The 19218-nt window shown below is 40.3% G+C and overlaps 1 protein-coding gene across 4 annotated transcripts in view; it reads left to right on the top strand.

The window, feature by feature from the left end:
• Positions 1-18751, top strand: part of NR2C1 (nuclear receptor subfamily 2 group C member 1) — a 103736-nt gene extending 84985 nt beyond the window's left edge. For all 4 annotated transcript variants that reach the window (XM_024218300.2, XM_024218291.2, XM_024218281.2 and 1 more), the window contains 4 exons: positions 721-860; positions 6364-6501; positions 13253-13358; positions 14177-18751. In XM_024218300.2, the coding sequence (XP_024074068.1) occupies positions 721-860; positions 6364-6501; positions 13253-13358; positions 14177-14351 (559 nt within the window). In that variant the 3' untranslated portion in view covers positions 14352-18751. The remainder of the gene's footprint in view (positions 1-720; positions 861-6363; positions 6502-13252; positions 13359-14176) is intronic.
• The last annotated feature ends 467 nt before the right edge of the window (positions 18752-19218 follow it).

The raw sequence follows: 19218 nt of genomic DNA, 5'->3' as shown, positions 1-19218 counted from the left end.
GTGATTGTCTGGTTTCACCCACATAGTTGTAATTGGGGCATTTAGTGCACTGTATGAGGTACACCACATGTTGTGATAGGCATATGTAGGACCCATGGATTTAGAAAGGTATGTGGGGGTGGGCGTTGATCATTGTTGCAGTGGAGACATGTCTGCAGGTTTTGCATCTGTTCTGGCAGGGTCTGGTGCTACTTTGAGTTGGTGTCCTCTCCTGTCTTTGCTGCTGCTGCTGCTGAGCTTGGAGAGTGGGGGGTTGTTTGAAGACCAGCAGAGGGGTTCAGGAAAGATTTCTTTCAGAATGGGGGTCCCCATCGAGTATGGATTGTAGTTGTTTGATGATACCCCTTATGGGTTCTTGTGTGGGGAGGTAGTTGAGAACTACTAGGTTGGCGCGCAATTGGAGGGTGTTTTATTTCTGTATTGAAGCAAATTCTCTCAGAGTATTTGGTTGGCCAGTTCTGTGATGCAGACTATTAATATTTAGTTCTTTAAAAATAAACCAACTTCTATACAAATGCCACTTTTAACATAAACCTGGGAATTTTAATTCTAACATGCAAATAAAAATATTTTTGATCTGGATTTTGATTTGTTGGAAGTGGTAGTAATGCCTAAACTAGATTAATTGTTACTATTTGTACTGTGCTCTGCAGATGTGAAGCACTCTTTAATTGCAAGTAAACAATTTCAGTAACCAAATTTTTTTGTTCCTTTAAATAGGCAAGATAACAGCATATCATTAGTAAAAGCCTGCTGGAATGAACTTTTTACACTTGGTCTTGCACAGTGTTCACAAGTGATGAATGTGGCAACTATATTAACTGCATTTGTTAATCACCTGCATGGTAGCTTACAGCAAGGTAAGATGCATCCTGCCATTTTTCAGGGTGTAAATGGGGAGTTAATTAACAGCATGAGTTAAAAGTCAGTGCATAATTTTTATACTGTGCAGAAGTTTACTAGTTGTCTGTGAATTGTTAATGGGAATTTATTGTGTACACAATTGAATGGCCACTATTGAAATAATAATATAAAGTCCATGAAAAATGTGGAAAATTTTAGTAAACCTACAGAAGTCAGTCACATTTAGTAATAATAAAAACTGTATTTTAATGTGTCCCCTTCCTTTTCGTTTTCTCTCTCCCTCCCAGAAAATTTATATACAAATAATTGTTCTAATTAAAAATGCAAAGTTCAATAGGATATGCTGAACAACCTCAAGGAAAATATGTGCAGTCAAAATTGACTTGCGTCCTGCATTCAGTCATCAGTCTCTATAAAATTGTGTTGGAAGTCTTGCTGTTTTGTATGGTATAAAGCAAGACTAAATTCTGAGTTTTAGTAGAATTAAGATTTCACAAACTAAACAAACATAGTGGGCAGTGTGTAGCTTATATGATTTGAGAAGTGAAAGAGTAATAAGTTGCAAGTTTTTAGCAGTGAGGGCAATTAATCATTGGAACAGCTTACGAAGGGTTGTGGTTGATTTTCCATCACTGGAAATTTTTAAATCAAGATTGGATGTTTTTCTAACAGATACATACTCTAATTCAAGCACGGCTACTGTTAATTTAAAGAAGGAATTATTAATACATGGATATGCTATTATTTGTGTTATGCAGAAAGTCAGACTAGACAATCACAATGGTCCCTTCTGGCCGTAAGATCTATTACTGTACAAGTCCCATTATGGAAAATCATGTAAAATATGTTCCTAAAACTAGAAGCAGTTTATAGTGTAAGAAACTTTTAGCATATTAATTTGATTCTCCATGTTCCTGGAGACTTCAGTATTTTTTCTTTAGTTGCTTCTTTTCAGTCCTAACTTTAAAATGTACTTGAATTTGACTGAAATGTATTATGGAGAAGGGAAAGGTTACAATATTTTTTTCTCCTTCATGAATTGGGTCTGTAGATTCCCATTGTAGGTATCATGACATAACTCATGATCCATAGAGCTATGCTAGTCAGGGCTCTATTCATAACTGCCACATAATTGTACCTGAGAATTTGTTTTAACACACACATCCTCCAAAAAACAACAACAATCCTTGTGCTAGTGAGGGGGGGGGAAATGCTTCTGAATGTGAACTAGATGCAAACTGATTCTGTGATAGCTGCCAGAGGATGCAGAAGGCCAAAGATAAAAGCTCAAAGATAAATGTGAACTGCCTTCCTTCATTCCGGGTGGTAACACTACAGCCTGACAATATAAAGTCAGTGGAGAAAATCTGAAGGGGAGCACCAAAAATGTTTAAAGGTGTAGAAAACATAACCTATAAAGAAAGATTTTTTTAAAAAAATGGGTTTGTTTAGCCTGGAGAAAAGAAGACTGAGTGAGGGACATGATAACAGTTTTCGAGTATATAAAAGGTTGGTATAAAGAGGAGGCTGATAAATTGTTCTTCTTAATCACTGAAGACAGGACAAGAAATAATGGGCTTAAGTTGCAGCCAGGAAGATTTAGGTTAGACATTAGGAAAAGCTTCCTAATTGTAAGGGTAGTTAAGCACTGGGGCAAATTACCTAGGGAAGTTTGTAGAGGTCTTTAAGAACAGGTTAGACAAACACCTGTTAGGGATGGTCTAGATCAGTGTTTCTCAATGATAGGTCCATGGACCGGTGCCAGTCCCTGAGATTTCCCTGACACAGTTTAGGAAGCCAGAAAGCTGGTCCATGGTATCAAAAAGGTTTAGAAACACTGGTCTAGATAATACCTAGTCCTGTCTCAAGGCGGGAGACTGGATTAGAAGACTTATTGAGGTCCTTTCCAATCTTACATTTCTATGATTCTGTGATAATTATCTAACTGCTGATACTTTTAGCAAAAATATCAAGCTAATTGTCATTTTGGTGCATATTAGTAGATATTGGGGTGGTGTGCAATGAGACTGCTAGTTGCATTCATGGTTTACTGGGAGTGGAAAATGAGAAATTCAAAACACTCCTTTCCCCACATTTTAAGTCACTTCTGCCCCTGCCCAAGATAAGATAAATCCGTCTTTGCAATACAAAAAGCCTTATCTGTCTCCTGGATACCACAGTCAGCAAACATGTTTTGCAATGTTCTGAAAACTGTGTTCCTTCCCCCCACCCTGCGTTCAGCTTCCAAAACCTCTAGGTTTCCCAGGACAACTACTACAGCATAGTTACTCATTGTCAGTACAGAAATCTCATATTCCAGTGATTTCTACCCCGGTGCCACCCCCTCTCATCCCTTGTAATCCTATAAGAGTAACTTTTTTTTACGCCATCTCGTTCATACTGAGTGCTACAGTTTTTTTGCTTGACCCAGTTCTTACCTGGATCTGGTTTCCCCCATCCTAGTCAAGAGATTTGGAGGTTCCTGTTTCTTTTCAAAGCTCTTGCAGTTATGAACTATTCAGCTGATCCTAGCTGATTTAATGTTGTAGGTTTAATGTGCAAATCCCAACAACTTTCACAGCCATGTCACCACCTCATCTTACTCCTATCTGATACTGAGTCTTTGAAGAAAAATTGTTTGTTTCTTGGACTTCACCTGTTGTGTGGGATTAACCCTATGATAGCTCACCTCATAGGTCTTGTAATGTGTGTCTAGAGTGGCAACAGACCCAGTCCAGCAAACTCACCATTCACCAAGGCATTGTCTACATTGAGAATTTTAGGGAAATACCTTCCATTGCTTGGACACAGTGGTAAAAATGCCAGTGGCCAGTCTATATCAGTGCCCCCACAGTTACTAGCACTAGTGGGGCTGCACTGGTGCTAGAGCAACGGTGGAGGATTTCTCTACAATTCTCATTTTTTTGGTGTGGTTTCATCTCTGTTTGAAGCTATACACATACAAGGGTGACTGGTGCAGTCTTTTCAGAAGGCGCTTCAAGCCCTGAAAACAGCTGCTTGACTGGGTCTCTGTCGGTATGGAAAGATCTGTGATGAGACAGTCAGGTCCTAACACTTATAGGAGCTACTTTAGACTCTATGAGAAGACTAGCAATTCTTAAGAACCCACCAATTTCAGTCTTTCTTTTCTTGTTCTGGGAGGTTGGAGGTGACCTTAGGCCTTTAGGTGAGTTGCAGTAACAACAACAAAAGAATAAGGTAAAGAAAGTGAAACCTGAGTTGACTGAATTATTTAATGAGTGGAGATCTCTGGAATGAAGCAAAGCACATCCCCTTCATCTTGCTCCATGGAAGATTACAGCAGAAAAAAGGGAAATTCTTAAGGCTAGAGTTTTCAAAAATTAGTGCCTACGGTTAGGGTCCTAAATGAGAGGCCTGACTCTAAAAATTGCTGTGCATCCAGTGGCCTTCATTGATTTCAGGGGAAGCTGCTAGATACTCACAAATTTTGAAAATCAGGGTATTTACTCAGAAAACCAAATTTAGGCACCAATTTTTGAAAAATTTCCCCCCCAAAAAATTCTTAAAAAGAGATCTTTGCTTTACCTGCAAAAATCTTATATCCCTCAGGGCTGGTCTGCACTACACAGTTAGGTTGACATAAGGCAGCTTATGTTGGCCTAATTATGTCAATGTCTACACTGCAGCCTTCCTCCCACCAATGTAGGTGCTCTACTACAGCAGCATAACAACTCTACCTCCATGAGAGGTGTAAGGCTTATGTCGGTGTAGTTTGAGCCATGCAGTATCTGTGTAGACACTGCATCCCTTACATCGGCTTTCTTGTCAGTTTCAGGGCAGAAGCTGTGAAATTGACAAGAAAGCACCTGCTGCCCTGGAGAGCTGGGCGGCTGGACCCTACTCCCAGCTAGGAGCTGGAGTGAGAAGCCCAGGTGAGCCATGAAATTGACAAGGTTGCCCAGCTCCAGGTGTGTGGGGGGGGGGGGGCTGAGAAACCAGGGCAGCTGGACTCCACTCCCCGATGGCAAGAAGTCCTGGGCGGCTTTCTCCTGCTCCCGGTGGGGAATGGGGCGGGGAGGGACAAGACGCTGCAGGCGACTTTCCCCCGCTCCTGATAGGGCACGGGGAGCAAGGAGGGGGCTTCCCGCAGGGAGCCTGTGGCTCAGTCAGGCTCATGGCAGGGAGCCGCCAGCGAAGCTGAGAGACCGGGCTCTGAGCTCCCCACACTGCCCCTCGTAGGTCAGTGGAAGCGCTCCAGGTGAGGATGTGCACCACTGACCCAAGGAGGGTAGTGTGGACCTGCACCACCACAGTAATTACATGGTGGGTTTGTAGTGTAGACATACCCTCAGAGGTATCAGGTATAAGCCCCTTATATTGAAACATCTTGTTCCATGGTACTTTCTTGTTCAACTCTACTAAAAAAAAAAAAAAATGAACAGGGCTGTAATTGCTTGTGAGATACACATAGCATCTCAGTCTTTGATACTTTGTTCTTCATCACCATTCTATGATTTTTCTATATGTCTAAAAAGAAATAGATTTGCTTTAATTGTTTTACAGTTATAATAGTTAGATTGGGGCTCAAGTTACTTTAATTGTTCTAGCATGGGCCAGGCTCTTGTGGTATTAAACTCATAGACCTCTCCAGAGAATTCCTTATACACCTCTACCCTGATATAACGCGACCCGATATAACACAAATTCGGATATAACGCAGTAAAGCAGCGCTCCGGGGGGGCAGCGGTGCGCGCTCCGGTGGATCAAATTCAATATAACATGGTTTCACCTATAACGCGGTAAGATTTTTTGGCTCCCGAGGACAGCGTTATATCGGGGCAGAGGTGTATTCCTCCTAGTAGTGTTAGCTCTCATACCCCTAAATGGGGCAAGATTTTCAATCCAGATCTTGAATGTTTTGTATGTCTTCACCTAGCCGCTTGGTTTGGATTCCTAAAAATTGACTCATCTCACTTTTTAAAAGGGGAAAGTAATCATGCTACTATCCAAAAAACCTTTCCCAGTGCAGTCATGTATTTAAAATGATAGTTTAGGAATACAGCTAAGACAGGCATGGGGTGGATCGTTTTACAGACTTTGATTCTAGAACATTTGGATCCTAAAATGGAAGAAGTGCCCTTTAATAGATTTGGTGCTGCTAACGCTTCTGTGATGCGTGAGCATGGTACATGACTCTTATGGAGTACATCTGCAGGGGCGTAATACATTCAGGGAATTCCATTTACTAGTATGTAATCTTCTTCCCCCTTCTGGTGATTAATATTTCAGGTGCCAGTCCACCTCTGATCATTGGACTCTTTAGTAGGATTATCAGCCAAATCATGAAGTGTGTTTAAATAATATAATATAATATAACTAATATAATATACATTGGCCTGTAGTTTTTTCCTTCAGAAGAAGAATATGGATTCATATTACCAGCTGTGTGAATCATTTAGAAATCAGATGTAAATTTATCCAGAAAAATCCATTCTGCAATTTTTTCTACTAATCTAGATAAGCTGTCTACAGATAGAGGAAAACTAGTGATGGAGCATATCTTCAAACTGCAAGAGTTCTGTAACAGTATGGTTAAGCTTTGCCTAGATGGGTATGAATATGCTTATCTGAAAGCAATCGTCCTCTTCAGTCCTGGTATGTAATTATTTTTAACTTAAAATTTTGTTCTTTTCTGTGACAATTAAGATGTGAGTATTTACAGTGTATTTAAAAGTTATTGTATTTTCCAAAATTCAAGCTTTCAGTTAAGGTGTGGGAGAGAGTAATTTTGTATGCAAGTTCATGCATTTCTGACATTTTAGTTCTATAGCTGCAACAAATGTGTGAACCTGTTTTTATTTTAATTAGGTGCTAATTTAAAATCTGAACGTTCTCCTTCTCCCAGTCTACCAAAGGTTCCATCTTCACTGAGAATTTTAGGTATTTCTCCCAAAGTTGCTGTAGCACCAGTGCAGCTCAGCCATTGCTAGCAACGCTAGAAATGATAAGGCAGATTGACCAATGGTTTTTACCATCGTGTTCTCTAATTCTGCTCCTTGAGAATCAGTTGGAGGGGGGAGAGACTGGAAGGAAGGAAGACTTAGGAGCCAGTTTGGCAGTTGGGGGGTGACATCAGATAAGTAGGTGAGGGGGCAGGCAGGACTAGGAGATTGGGACAAAAAGCCTTTGAGGGAGGGAGACTGAGACAGGATTGGGTGACACAGAGATCAGATGAGGAGCTTGGGAGCGAGGGTGAGGAGAGGGGTGTGTATTAAAAGAATGTTTTAAGGTTGCAAAGTCAAGCATTCAAAAGTTAGAAAATGCGAGAATCATGGTTGCCTGTGCAACCTTGATTTAGCTGCCTTGTGCATATGTATTATGATACAGTCTAATTATATGATCACGTACTATTTTTTCCACAGGACACCTGCCGCATTCAGTGCACAGGGTGGACCTGCTCTGGGGATGATTCAGTGTTGTGTAGTAAAGGATACTGTTGTCTGTAGGACTCCATTTGTTGTGGAAGTTGGAATTGATGTAGTGAATGAGGCAGGGGATAGCAGGAAGAGAAAGGATAGTTTCATGGTTAAGGATGTTGAATGCTGTCCTAGAGAATGGGATTCTATCCCTGCTTCTGTCGGAGTTCCAGTGTGGTGGTAGACAAGTCATTTAGACCAAACTTTTCACAGTTTGTCACTAATTGTGTGTTCCTTATTTTCTGGAGGCCCAAAATGAGACCATAGGGCCTGATTTGTGGAAGTACTGATCACTCTCAGCTGCCACAGAAGACAACAGAAGGTGTTCTTTGAATGTATAAACTGCTATATAATGCTTTGAAAAATCAGATCCTAGATACGTCAAATGGGCATTCAAAATTAGTGGATACTTCTGACCTTAATCATTCTGTTCCTCAGTACCCCATGTGTAAAATAGGGGGTAACACCACTCCCTCATTTCGCAGGGAGGCTGTGAAATTAAATTAAATTAATGTTTGTGAAATACTCAGATAATATAGTGATTAGCAACATAGAAAACCTCATGAAGAAATAAGTAATTGTGTATTCAGAGCCAGGGTTTGAATAGTGTGCAGTAAGTAAGGGGGGGAGGAGAGGAAGTGGCACACATTGAAAAATGAGGATGAAATAAAATATTGAGTTGCTATCATATTCACTGTTTGAGGCAGAGGTTCTGTGGAAATAATGTTTGATCATGTAATTAAACATTGTATCATACTAGATACACAGAAGGGGGCCAAATTAACCTTAATTCTGGCTTTTCCTAACTTTTGAGTGCTTGACTTTGCTACTTTAACATTCTTTTAATGTAGTCATTTGTGTGTAATTTGATTTACACCAAGATACTATCTCTTGAACCCAGGATTTTCATCCATCGTTTACAGATCCAAAGATTTATAATAAAAAAGAAAACAACAAAAATTGCTATATGGAAACATGATCTGCCAGGTATTTTTCTGTATTTAGAGCAGTTTTTTACTCTGTTTGCTGAGCAAGTCTGCAGTCTGCTCATTTTTCTCATAAATGTTCTAAAAGCAACAATAACAAGTATGTCTTCTCATTGCTCTACCTTTTCTGAAGCTGATGTCCAACAGAGGTGAATTTTAAAAAGTCACTAAATCCCCTCTGTCAGTAGTATCATAATTTTAGCATCTATGCTAATAGCATCGTAATTTGTATCCTCTATTTGCATACTATTTCGGTGATAGTGAAGGCTTTGTTTTATTTCAATAGATTGTGAGTCTTGAGGAATAGAAGGCAGCTGCTGTGTAGCCTTTACTATGCCGTATCTATGAATATAGACAATAAAGGCAACAGTAAAAATACAGTGGTTATATCTGTCATACAGTACCTCATTATATATTATTTAAACACCAGGAATTCATTATACTTAACCATTCATCACTCAGACTGGAAAACATCCTATTTTCATGTTAAGGTTTTTCCATTGTCTTCAGCCTATCACACCCAACACTAAATACACACACAAACAGGAACTGGAACACTGAGTTCAGGAACCAGGAAACAAACAGGAACTGGAGGTAATAAACAGGAAGGCCCCCCACTACCTCCCCTCCACACCAATCATCATACTGTGCCTCTACATTCTTCATGACATTACCTATACAGAGCCCCAGTGTAGGAGTCACATGCCTAATCATGGAAGCTTTTCAGACAGCAGATGGCAGTTATGGGATGCACTCAATTTCCTCAAGCCCAACGTTCCACAGACCGCACGTATAAATATCCTCCCTCTTCAGATTCCACAGTCTGCCACCTGGAGCAGTGACAGAGCCAAACTCTTCCTTTTCTCTTATACATGCAAATCTAGTTGTAAATAGTTGCATTGTCAGATTAGGTTTAAGGGTTTTTTTCACTTGTCATTTTTTTTTTTAAATATATATTAGATCTCCTTCAGCCTTACTTACAATGGGAGGCCCATCTAAAAGAATGGGATTTAAAAGAGATTCCTCTTATCTCACAAAGTTCTGTACTTCAGATAGGCATGAAAAGGTCCCAAAGTACCATAAGATTGTACTCTAGAATCTGCTGCTTGCAAGAGGCTTTGGTAATGCAAGAGTCTGATAGACCTTCCCCTAAAGTCTTCCCAGGCACAAGTAATATGGACAATAAGCCTTCCTTAGTGCTAGTGCCTGCCATAAAATCCCAGGCTGATGAAGCACATTCCCCCAGCTAAAGACCTGAATTCTTCAGATGGAGCCAAAGAAGGCACATCTTCTGGCACTGGTCATTCTAAAAAGCTGTACTGTGAGAGAAAGAGGTGCTCTGACAAGGATCCCACAATGAATCTGCTCCAGGTTGTCATATGGAGGAGCCATCGTTGGATCCATGGTTCCTGCCTTTTCCAAGATTGGTGCTGTAGATTTCCTGGAACTGAGAAAACCAGGTACTTTCCCAGTCTGCTGCAGCTCCACCTCAAAGGGGAACTTGGTTTAGGTACAGGAAAACTTTTGGAACCTCAGTTGTCAGCCTGGACAGTTCCAAAATTAAAATTTTACCCAGTTGTCATCCATACATGTACTGGGTACCTGGGGCTTTTGGTCCTGTGGTTCCCTTCCTCCTTAAGTGGCCTCTGTGATGAGATGATGGAAGACCAACATCTTCCCGTCCCCCCACCCCTCCTAAAGGAAGCCTTCTCCTACAAAGAAGGTGACGGCCTCTTCAGAGGTCCCTGGGATTCCTCTACTTTAAACCTTCAAGAGCGGTAGTTGTACCTGATTTGAAATCAGATGCATTCTCTCTGAGGAGCAGGAACTGGTGAGGCAGTCCTAGGAATTCCTCTTCTGTAAGTTATGCCAAGGCCTTTCAGGATTTGGTGGGTAGAATGGCTGTGATATCGGTATTCCACTGGCAGTTTTGTCTAACAAGCCACATACATTTTTTGAAATCCTGGAGTACAAAGAGAAAAAAACAGTCCTCCTTGTCAGTGAGCTGGTTAAAGAGGTCTGGAATCACTCTTCCTCTGCTGCTTCTGCCTCAAGGAAGCCAGATTCCTTATACCAGGTTACCAGTGTGAGTGTCAATTATTTTTCCAATATTTTACTCTGGGCCAGTTGTGAATTCTGCTGTAAATGACAAATCTAGAGCTGGGACAGTGTCATCAAAACATGGGCACAGAGAGACCAAATTACTAGAGTTATGGCCAGATAAGATGTTTTGTTCTAGTCCAGAGCTGTTACTTGGACCCAGTATGTTCCCGAAACCAAGGAATTTCTGGTCTTATACCAGAAAGGCTAGTTGTCCAAAAATTCTCTCGAGGCTTCATTTGATATCATGGACACTACAGCCAGGTCTTCGGCTATGGCTGTCATGTTGAAGAGATATTTCGGGCTCAGGAATGGTGGTACCAGCAAACACAGAGACAATCTGGGAAGCCTTTTGTTTTCAGAAGAGAGAAAAGGTGTTCTTTTCTGCCTCAGTAGTTTCATCTACTGGTGGCGCTGCATGTAAGCAGCAAGTTTGAGGATGTGCCAGAGAGCCCTGGGTGAGTTTCAGGGGACCCAAGTCCTCATCCTTCTTCCTCTTCTACCCCAGTCTTTTAGGATTCTTTGTTCCAATATTTACAGGCATGACAGGCCATTTCTTCATGTAGCTGAGTCCTAAAGATCATTGAAAGGGGTACTCCTTGGAGTTCATAGCGTCACAAAACTTGGTCTACCTTCTATTTCCTTTTTTTTTTTTTTTTTTAACCCCTCTCATGAAAAACTAGTGGGAGAAAAGGACATATTGGAAATGGAAGGCACACTGGAAGAAAGGTACCAGAAAGAAGTTCCAAAAGTAAAGGCCTACCCTATTTTGAGCTCTTTATATTGAACAGATACCGAAGGAAAGTAAAATTATCTGTTTTCTCAAGGGAGCATAATCCCTGCTCAAGAACTTCGAGGCTGATTTGTGTCCTTGATATTTAATATGCTTGCTTTTACATTCAGATAACCACAAGAAGTACCTCAGTTTTGTGAGAGGTTCAGCAATTGCCCCCATGGTATTCACCAAGTGCTTGATGGTATCTGCAACTCATCTGACTCATCAGAAGTCTTCCTATGGGCACAACTGGCTCATAAGAGCCTAGTCTTACAGAGGGATAGTTCATGCCTTGTGGTAGACTTGCTTCTCTATCCAAAAATTATTCATTCACTCTCCTTGTGTTGATATATCTTGCTCCAACAGAGCAACAAGGTGATGCAAAGATGCCTCAACAGCCTTTACTTGACAGCATGACTGCTAGGTTTTAGGACAGGATGTTTTGTCCTTGTCTGAAGAGATCAAGGCAGTGGGAGTCTAGAAAACATTTCACTAGGAAGTTTTACACTGTAAAGTGGAACAGGTTTTAAAAGTTTGCTCAAATGTCAAAGGCTTGACCTAGTTTCCTGTGTGTTTCCAGTTACTTTCTCCTGACACTTGTGTTGTCAGAAGTATCCCTGGAAGTCTTTTCTAACTGGAAAGGAATGTTCATCCAGTCAAGTTATGAACTAGCTGATGTTTGTGCCTTCAGTGTCTCAAGGCTAACTGACCTAGTGGGAATGTATTACAATATGCCCCTATCTGAAATCTGTATGGCTGCTACATGGAGTTCAATTCATATGTTCACAAATGGCTTTTCTTTCCACATGGTATCAAGAATACACGTTAGTATCAGCAGGGCAGTGCTTTAGTCATTGTTGAACTAGCAGAGTGCCTCAGCCTGCCTTTTTAGGGATATCATTACTAGCTAACCTCCTATAGTTGGGCTCTGAAAGTAATGTCATGAAGGAGAAAAAAGAAGTTACTTCCAGCAGTAACTCGTGTTCTCAAAACCCGTTTCCTCTACGCAATCACACTTGACCTTCCCTTCTGCTCTTTACTTTGGAACCATGCTTTATAGATGGCTTATGGAGTTAAGAAATTGAGGGATTATTAGACAGGAAAGGATGTTTATACCATTGATCTATGAAATATTGGGTTTGAGGGAATTGTAGCACCTTCCAACCCAATCCGAACCTGATGGCACCTGATTACAAGTGTCGGGTTCAGACTGGGTATAAAAACAACCTGATGCTCTCTGGGTTGGCTCAGGTCATCTCCGATCACCTCTTCCTGCCTGTGGAGTTGGTGCAGTGGTGGCTGTGTGCCCTACTTGTGCTGGTTGCTGTCACCTCACTCCACAGCACGCACAGGAGAGTGAGGCAACAGCGGCTGACAGGAGTGGGGCATGCAGCTGCCGCTGCACTGATCTCGGAGGCAGGAGGTAGCTGCAGATGAATCGCAGGCACAGGGCAAGGGACGCAGAAAGCGCACAGCATGCCAAGCTCACAGGACAAGGCATCAGCACTGACTCAGGTTCGGGGGGAACTGGCCACCCTTCAGGTGTGCAGAGCTGAACCAGTGCGGGGAGCAGACAATGGGCTGGGAGGAATTGGTCTGCAGAAGGGGGAGAGGGACTGGGGGGCAATTAGCTCCAGCAGTTTCAGAGAAGAAATAAAGTAAAGAAAATGGAGTCTGGAATGGCAGCTAGACTCCCTGTAATGTTTAAGCACTGAACTGTCAACATCAGAATAATGCTGCTATGTTCTGTTGCAACACAGTAACTGGAGCCAAGATCAAATGTGAATGAGATTATGTAAATAGTTTTACACGTGGCGAGAACTGCATTTGCTTGGACTACTAGAGCAGTTTAATATATTCATCTGAGCAACTTAAATGAAATAGATCTCTGTCATCTAAGAAAAGAATCCAAATAAGGGGAGGTGCCCAGCATCAAAATTGTCAGAAAACACCCAGAAGTTGCTATAGTAGCAAAGTAATTAATTGGATGGTTGCCCCAGCTGGGCTTTGTTGTTTTTGTTTTGTGCATCTTATCCAGAGCAGGTATAACCATATACATTGTGTTTCAGATCACCCAGGTCTAGAAAATGTGATACAGATTGAAAAGTTTCAAGAAAAGGCTTACATGGAGTTCCAAGATTATGTAACAAAAGCATATCCAGATGATACCTACAGGTATGTAAATTACACCTCTACCTCGATATAACACTGTCCTCGGGAGCCAAAAAATCTTACCGCGTTATAGGTGAAATCGCGTTATAATTGAACTTGCTTTGATCCACCGGAGTGCGCAGCCCCGCCCCCCCTCCCCCCGGAGCACTGCTTTACCGTGTTCTATCCAAATTCGTGTTATATCGGGTCGCCTTATATCGAGGTAGCGATGTATATACATCACGTGCTTGATTTTTCTTTCATTTCTTTTCTTCAGAGCTTCAGTTATTTTGATTTGAGAAGTATTTCATTTTAAGAAATGTGAGAATCAATTAAGTGAAAAGTGTTGAAAAACCTTAGTCCCGCTCTTAGTCACTATATGTGTATGACTTTATTGTTACGTCCAATAATTTTCAAAATAACAGTGCATTTTACATTTAAAAGTTAAACTTTATGAAAATGTATTTAAATTTTTTAAATTGTACTTACCTGACTCTTTGAAGCCAGTTCTTCCATTTTTTTTTTTTTTTTTTTTTTTTTTTTATGCCTTAGCAGGTTGTGCAAGCTACATATATTGAAATGCCTATTAATATCTGTTTGCGCTAATGTCAAAGATGTGACTGGTTATAAATTAAATACTGGATTAATTTAAAACTTGATCTGTCTTCCATACCTACAAAAGCTTAATACTAGACCTCGTAAGAGCTGAGCTTTTATTGAACCATGACCAAAAGTGTAATCCTTTTGTAATTTTTTTTCGTATTGATAACTGGATAACATCAAAAGGAAGCCTCGCTTTGCCTACTAAACTATAATTCTCTTTTGCCAAACCTGTTTTTCAGGCTATCTAGGCTTCTTCTCCGATTGCCTGCCCTCAGACTGATGAGTGCCACCATCACAGAAGAGTTGTTCTTTGCAGGACTGATTGGAAATGTTCAGATTGACAGCATCATCCCATATATCCTAAGAATGGAGACAGCAGACTACAACTCTCAAATTATTGGTCATTCTGTATAAAGGTGGAAAACAAGGATTCTATGCCGTGGTGACGTAAATGTACATCACCATGGCAGTCATGGCATACTGTCTCCAAGAGATGGCAAGAAGCCTTCCCCGGCAACTTTTAAAAATGTAAAGAAGGCTAAAATTCCTCCTTTCCTGTACATTTGTGAAATGCTGCAGAGTGTCTTGAGGGATACAGGATGACTTCCTGTTTTCATCTGGTTTTCAAGGACTTGTAAATTATCTGGCATTTAATGAAAATCAAAAATTGTCCACTGTATTTTTGTAGATAGATGAACCTGGAATTTTGTTTATGAAGTCCAAAACGAATAGGAAAATCCAGCCTGGTGAAGAAGAGTGTTGACTGAATTAAGGTGTCACTACTTAATTTTAGAAAAAAATAAATAAACCTTCTTCTCTGAGTTGTGTTTTCAGTGTTTTGCTATAATTCATTCTCACTGATACAATGGAACGTGATGGTCAGAAATCCTAAAAAGGTAAAAATATTTCAATTGAAGTGAGACCTTTGTAATCAACTTCATTTTTCTTTCAGCTACTTTGAAAGGAGCTGAAGTTCTTGTTTTATGAAGCAGTTGGTACCATGAAAAGGGCAGGGAAATAATAGAAAGCACGCAGATTTTTTTTAATATTCTGTTGATACCTCGATGCAGCAGATCATAGTCCACCTCCATTATTGGCAATAAGATTGATGCTATTCTGGATGTCAAGAGTTTAATATGTTCTAGTGTTGTGTATTGGCAGATACTAGCTATTTGTATTATACAGTGGGAAACTGACTAAGAATAAACTATTTTCCAAAATAGTTTATTACTATATCAGATTTCTGTTGTATTTTTCTAACTAAATAAGTTTCTAGTACTGATTGAGCCTAGAGTACACGTTGTTCTGTGCCTGGTGGGCCATCATTCTTCTATTTATCATGACCTGAGGCCCTATAATGCAGGTTCTTCTGTTCTCTCCACCACATTCTCTCCCTCCCCCAAGGTTTGAATAAATCTTTTCACTTTTTGTAATATAAATTCATGCTTCTGATCAGGAGCTGAGTTTTCTTAGTAGGGGTAATCTTAAACAATAAAACAGATAACTGAATAAAGGGATTTTTATTTTTATATTCATTTTGTTCATTTACCAGCATTTATTTTAACTGTTGCAGTTATTATTGCACTTTGGTGTCTTATGGGCTTTTTTAAGGAGTGAAGCTTGCTTTGAAGTTTACTGCTGCTCAGATAAATGTACCAGCGTTAATGAGTTTCAGCTCAAGCTCATAACTTTTTTGTCTAAACAGACACATTTTTCTGATCAACAGTGTCCACAGATTCTCACATCATTGCCATTCTGATTGTTTTCGGTTTCATGCTGTTGAATAGCTTCTGCTGTCTTCAGTTAAATTTTTCTGAGCTATGTTGATGTTGGATAGAAGGCTGGCCAATTTCTTTCCTATTTTGTTACAGTCCGGTAACATCAGTTGACCTACTACTGAAAATTAAACTCTGAAAATTACTACATCATGGGCATTAAAGGTATTTTTAAAAATTCTCTAGCTTGACAAGTTTTTTGGGGATGTCCCCCACAACACCTACTTTATTTATTTTCAGCATTCAGTCTTCGCCAATCTAACTAGTTTGCATCTAGTCAAGACTTGTCAATCTATGGTCTTTACCAGACAATAAAGAATGGCCTCTTTGCCAGTTGAAGGATAAAATTATTTGCAACAGGTTTATAACTTTTGATTTAAGGAAAAAATTGATTTTTAGTATAAACAGTTTGAATGGAAAAGTGAATAGTTTTGTACATTTCAATTAAAGATGGGAGCACTGTTCTAAATAATGAACTGAGTAGTTCAAAATAATTTTTTCTTAAAAATATTTATTGTACAGTGTGCTAGATTGTTTCTTACTGGTATATTTCCTGGTACAGCTTATAGTTACATTTTGAATAGTTTCAAAAGAACTTCATTGTAATGTCAACTGCATTACAAACCAATCCTGTCCTCTTAGTACATTTGTTCTGTGTCCCCTCTCTTCAGTGTCACTGAAAGTCATTTGTTTGCTCATTCCATCCCACATCTACATCTTACTGGTAGTTCAGTTTTAATATAAGCATCAGAATGTCGCAGTGATTGTCTTGCTGTTGTATAAAAGCTACTGTAAATGTCTTGAAACCTGACTAAAATTGTAAATTCTATTTTGGCTGTATTTTTTAAAATAAATTGTAACTTTTTATTATAGAATAACAATTGCAATTACCTATCAATTTGTAGTATTTTATATGAATCGATACATAGACTGTGACAGTGTATTCAATTTCTTATAGGTTGTCTGGGTACACTATTGTTGTGCAATGTAATATTGTCAATAAGAAGACATTGGGACAATGCTAGTAGTTTGGTATTTCTAACTTTGCCATTAACACTTAGTTTCTCTAGCTGTTAGCTTATGAGTTTGCATACATAATACATCTGATAATTTATTGTAAAACTTTGACTAAGCAGTATCCTTTGCTTTTAAAGCACTATACATTGATAATTATAGAAACGTGCCATTATGAGTTCTGGTAATGGTTGTTCATGTCACAAATTATAATTTATATTTCAGGATGTTTATTCAATGCCATCAGAACTAAAAGACTGGTGAATCAGTTTTGGATAAGAAGTAGGACATTGCTGGATTGGAAGATTTTTTTGGTTTGTTTAAGAATGTATTACAAATTACAGCAGCAATTCTGATTTTGGTCTTGGTTTTATCTCAGTTTTAAGTGTTCAAGGATACAATAGTTCTTGGAGAAATCATTAAAACACTGAAGGTCGTTCCATATTTACCATTGTGGAATTGGCCTCTGGATCCATCTCTTGTTACAGAATTTAGCTTCTCACTGGTAGCTTAAATATTTAAAAAATTAAACGTCTATTTCATTGCAACCAAAAGACAATCTTCTGAATGTAACTAATGTGGTGTCCACAAGAGCGTGCTGGTAACCTGAAACAATAGCCCAAGGGAACGAATTGCCATTTATTTTGGGGAGTGTTAAGTCTGAAATATAGTTATGACAATGTAAGTATCAAAGCTACCTGTTTTGCTGCCTGTCATCTTTGCAGAAACATCCAGTTAATGTGTTTATTCCTCATTTGTTGGGAACAATGGTGGATGTTGGCATTTGAGTGGTTGCAAATTTGCCTGATTGCAAGAGGAGGGAATAAGGAATCTTCCCCCAAAAACAAAATTAAATCTGTGTCTCACTCTGGCCCCAGTGCCCACCTGATCTCAACCCCTGCTGCCAGGTCCTGTTCCCCATCCCTGCCAATCTCTATACGTTATCTTTCAACTCTGCTTCCTAATCCATTTTCCCTCACACAGCTTTGTGCTCACCCAAGAAGGGAAGAAATGAGTCTGGAGAGGAGCTTTAGGGAAGAGAGTGATCCTCTGGTGAATCATAGGAAGCTTGTTGGAGTGCAGCTTCTCTCCAGCTTTTTCTCCCCTGGCATATTTCCTCCCTCAGCAGAAACTCCACAGTTTCTTCCATGAGATGGTCTGTGTCACACACATCCACTCTCCCTCTGTACCTCCCCTATTTATTCCTACTCCCCCTATGACTTCCCAAAATATTTTCTACATCCTCCCCATCACATGCACCCTGCTTTCTCCATGAGCTCACTCCTGTTTCTCTAATACAATACACACACAGCCCACACCAAGCCATGAATGCCTCTGGACAACTCTCATCCCGCCTCTGTGACCTTCCTCATACAGCCCTGCTTCCCCTAACCCCAAGCACTCAAATGCAAAGCCCTAGCCTCAACCTCATATTTGTTAATTTACAAATAACACATCACAGACTTTTTCACTACATGCGTGCCCATAAGAAATACTTGGTTGTCTGCAGTTAAGGTTTTGCGTTTCAATGTAATTGTGAGATACTGGATGTGTGCATTGTGGCGTGATTCTGTGGTGGAATTGAAAAGGTGTCTGCTGTACATCTCTGGAATTTGTTGTTATGCTTGAGTATTCTAATGTTTGGGTAATGTTGAAGTTGAAGATGCTGTGGCTGTTGATACTGGCTTAACTAGCAATTGTTCTGATTTTTAGTGATTGGGTTGTTAGTAAAGGTTGCTCAAATTAACTTCCTAAATTAACTAGGAGTGTGGGGATGGGGTGAGAGGTAATTAGTACAGCTCATTTCATTTATAGCAGAACACATGAATTGAGTATAGGGATTCTCCTTGTTAAATATTCTGAAGCCTTCAGATAGTTGGAGTTTTGGATAATTGAGAGAGCCAAACTGCCAGGCCCGAAAGCCTATCTTCATACCAGCTCCCATAATTAGAAATTATCTGATTATATGATTAGATTAGCAAGACACGGTGGTTGAGGTAATATCTTTTATTGGACTTACTTCTGTTGGAGAGAGAGAGAGCTTTCAAGCCAGACAGAGCTCTTCTTCAGGTCTGGAAAAGATACTCCGAGCACCACAGGTAAATGCAGGGTGGAACAGATTGTTTTAGGATCGCCAACTTTCTAATGCCTGAAAACCAGACCCGCTGGCCTGCCTCTTCCCACAAGGCCCTCCTCCTGCTCTGCTTCTTCCCTGGCTCACTCCTCTTCCTTCCCTTCTCCCCCTGTCATTCTCTGCTCTCCCTTCCTCCTTGCTGGATCCTCTCCACCTCCCTCCCCCACCAGCTGGGCTCCCTCCAGTCAGCGCCTGCTGCCTCCTGCTCAGGAGATGCAGGTATGAGGTGGCCCCAGCTGAGCAGGGGTAGTGCGGGTTTATGACCTGTTGCCTCTTCCCCTCCCCCCCCACCCCTCACCAGTACATCTGACCAGACACTGCCAGGTCCCCTTTTCAGCTGGAGTTGTGGAACACCAGA

Source organism: Terrapene carolina, unplaced genomic scaffold (assembly GCF_002925995.2).
Source record: "Terrapene carolina triunguis isolate 2854851 unplaced genomic scaffold, T_m_triunguis-2.0 Scaffold68, whole genome shotgun sequence".
In the NCBI taxonomy this organism is placed as follows: domain Eukaryota; kingdom Metazoa; phylum Chordata; order Testudines; family Emydidae; genus Terrapene; species Terrapene triunguis.
Note: the sequence above shows the minus strand (reverse complement) of the source record. Positions and strands in the feature narration are given on the sequence as shown.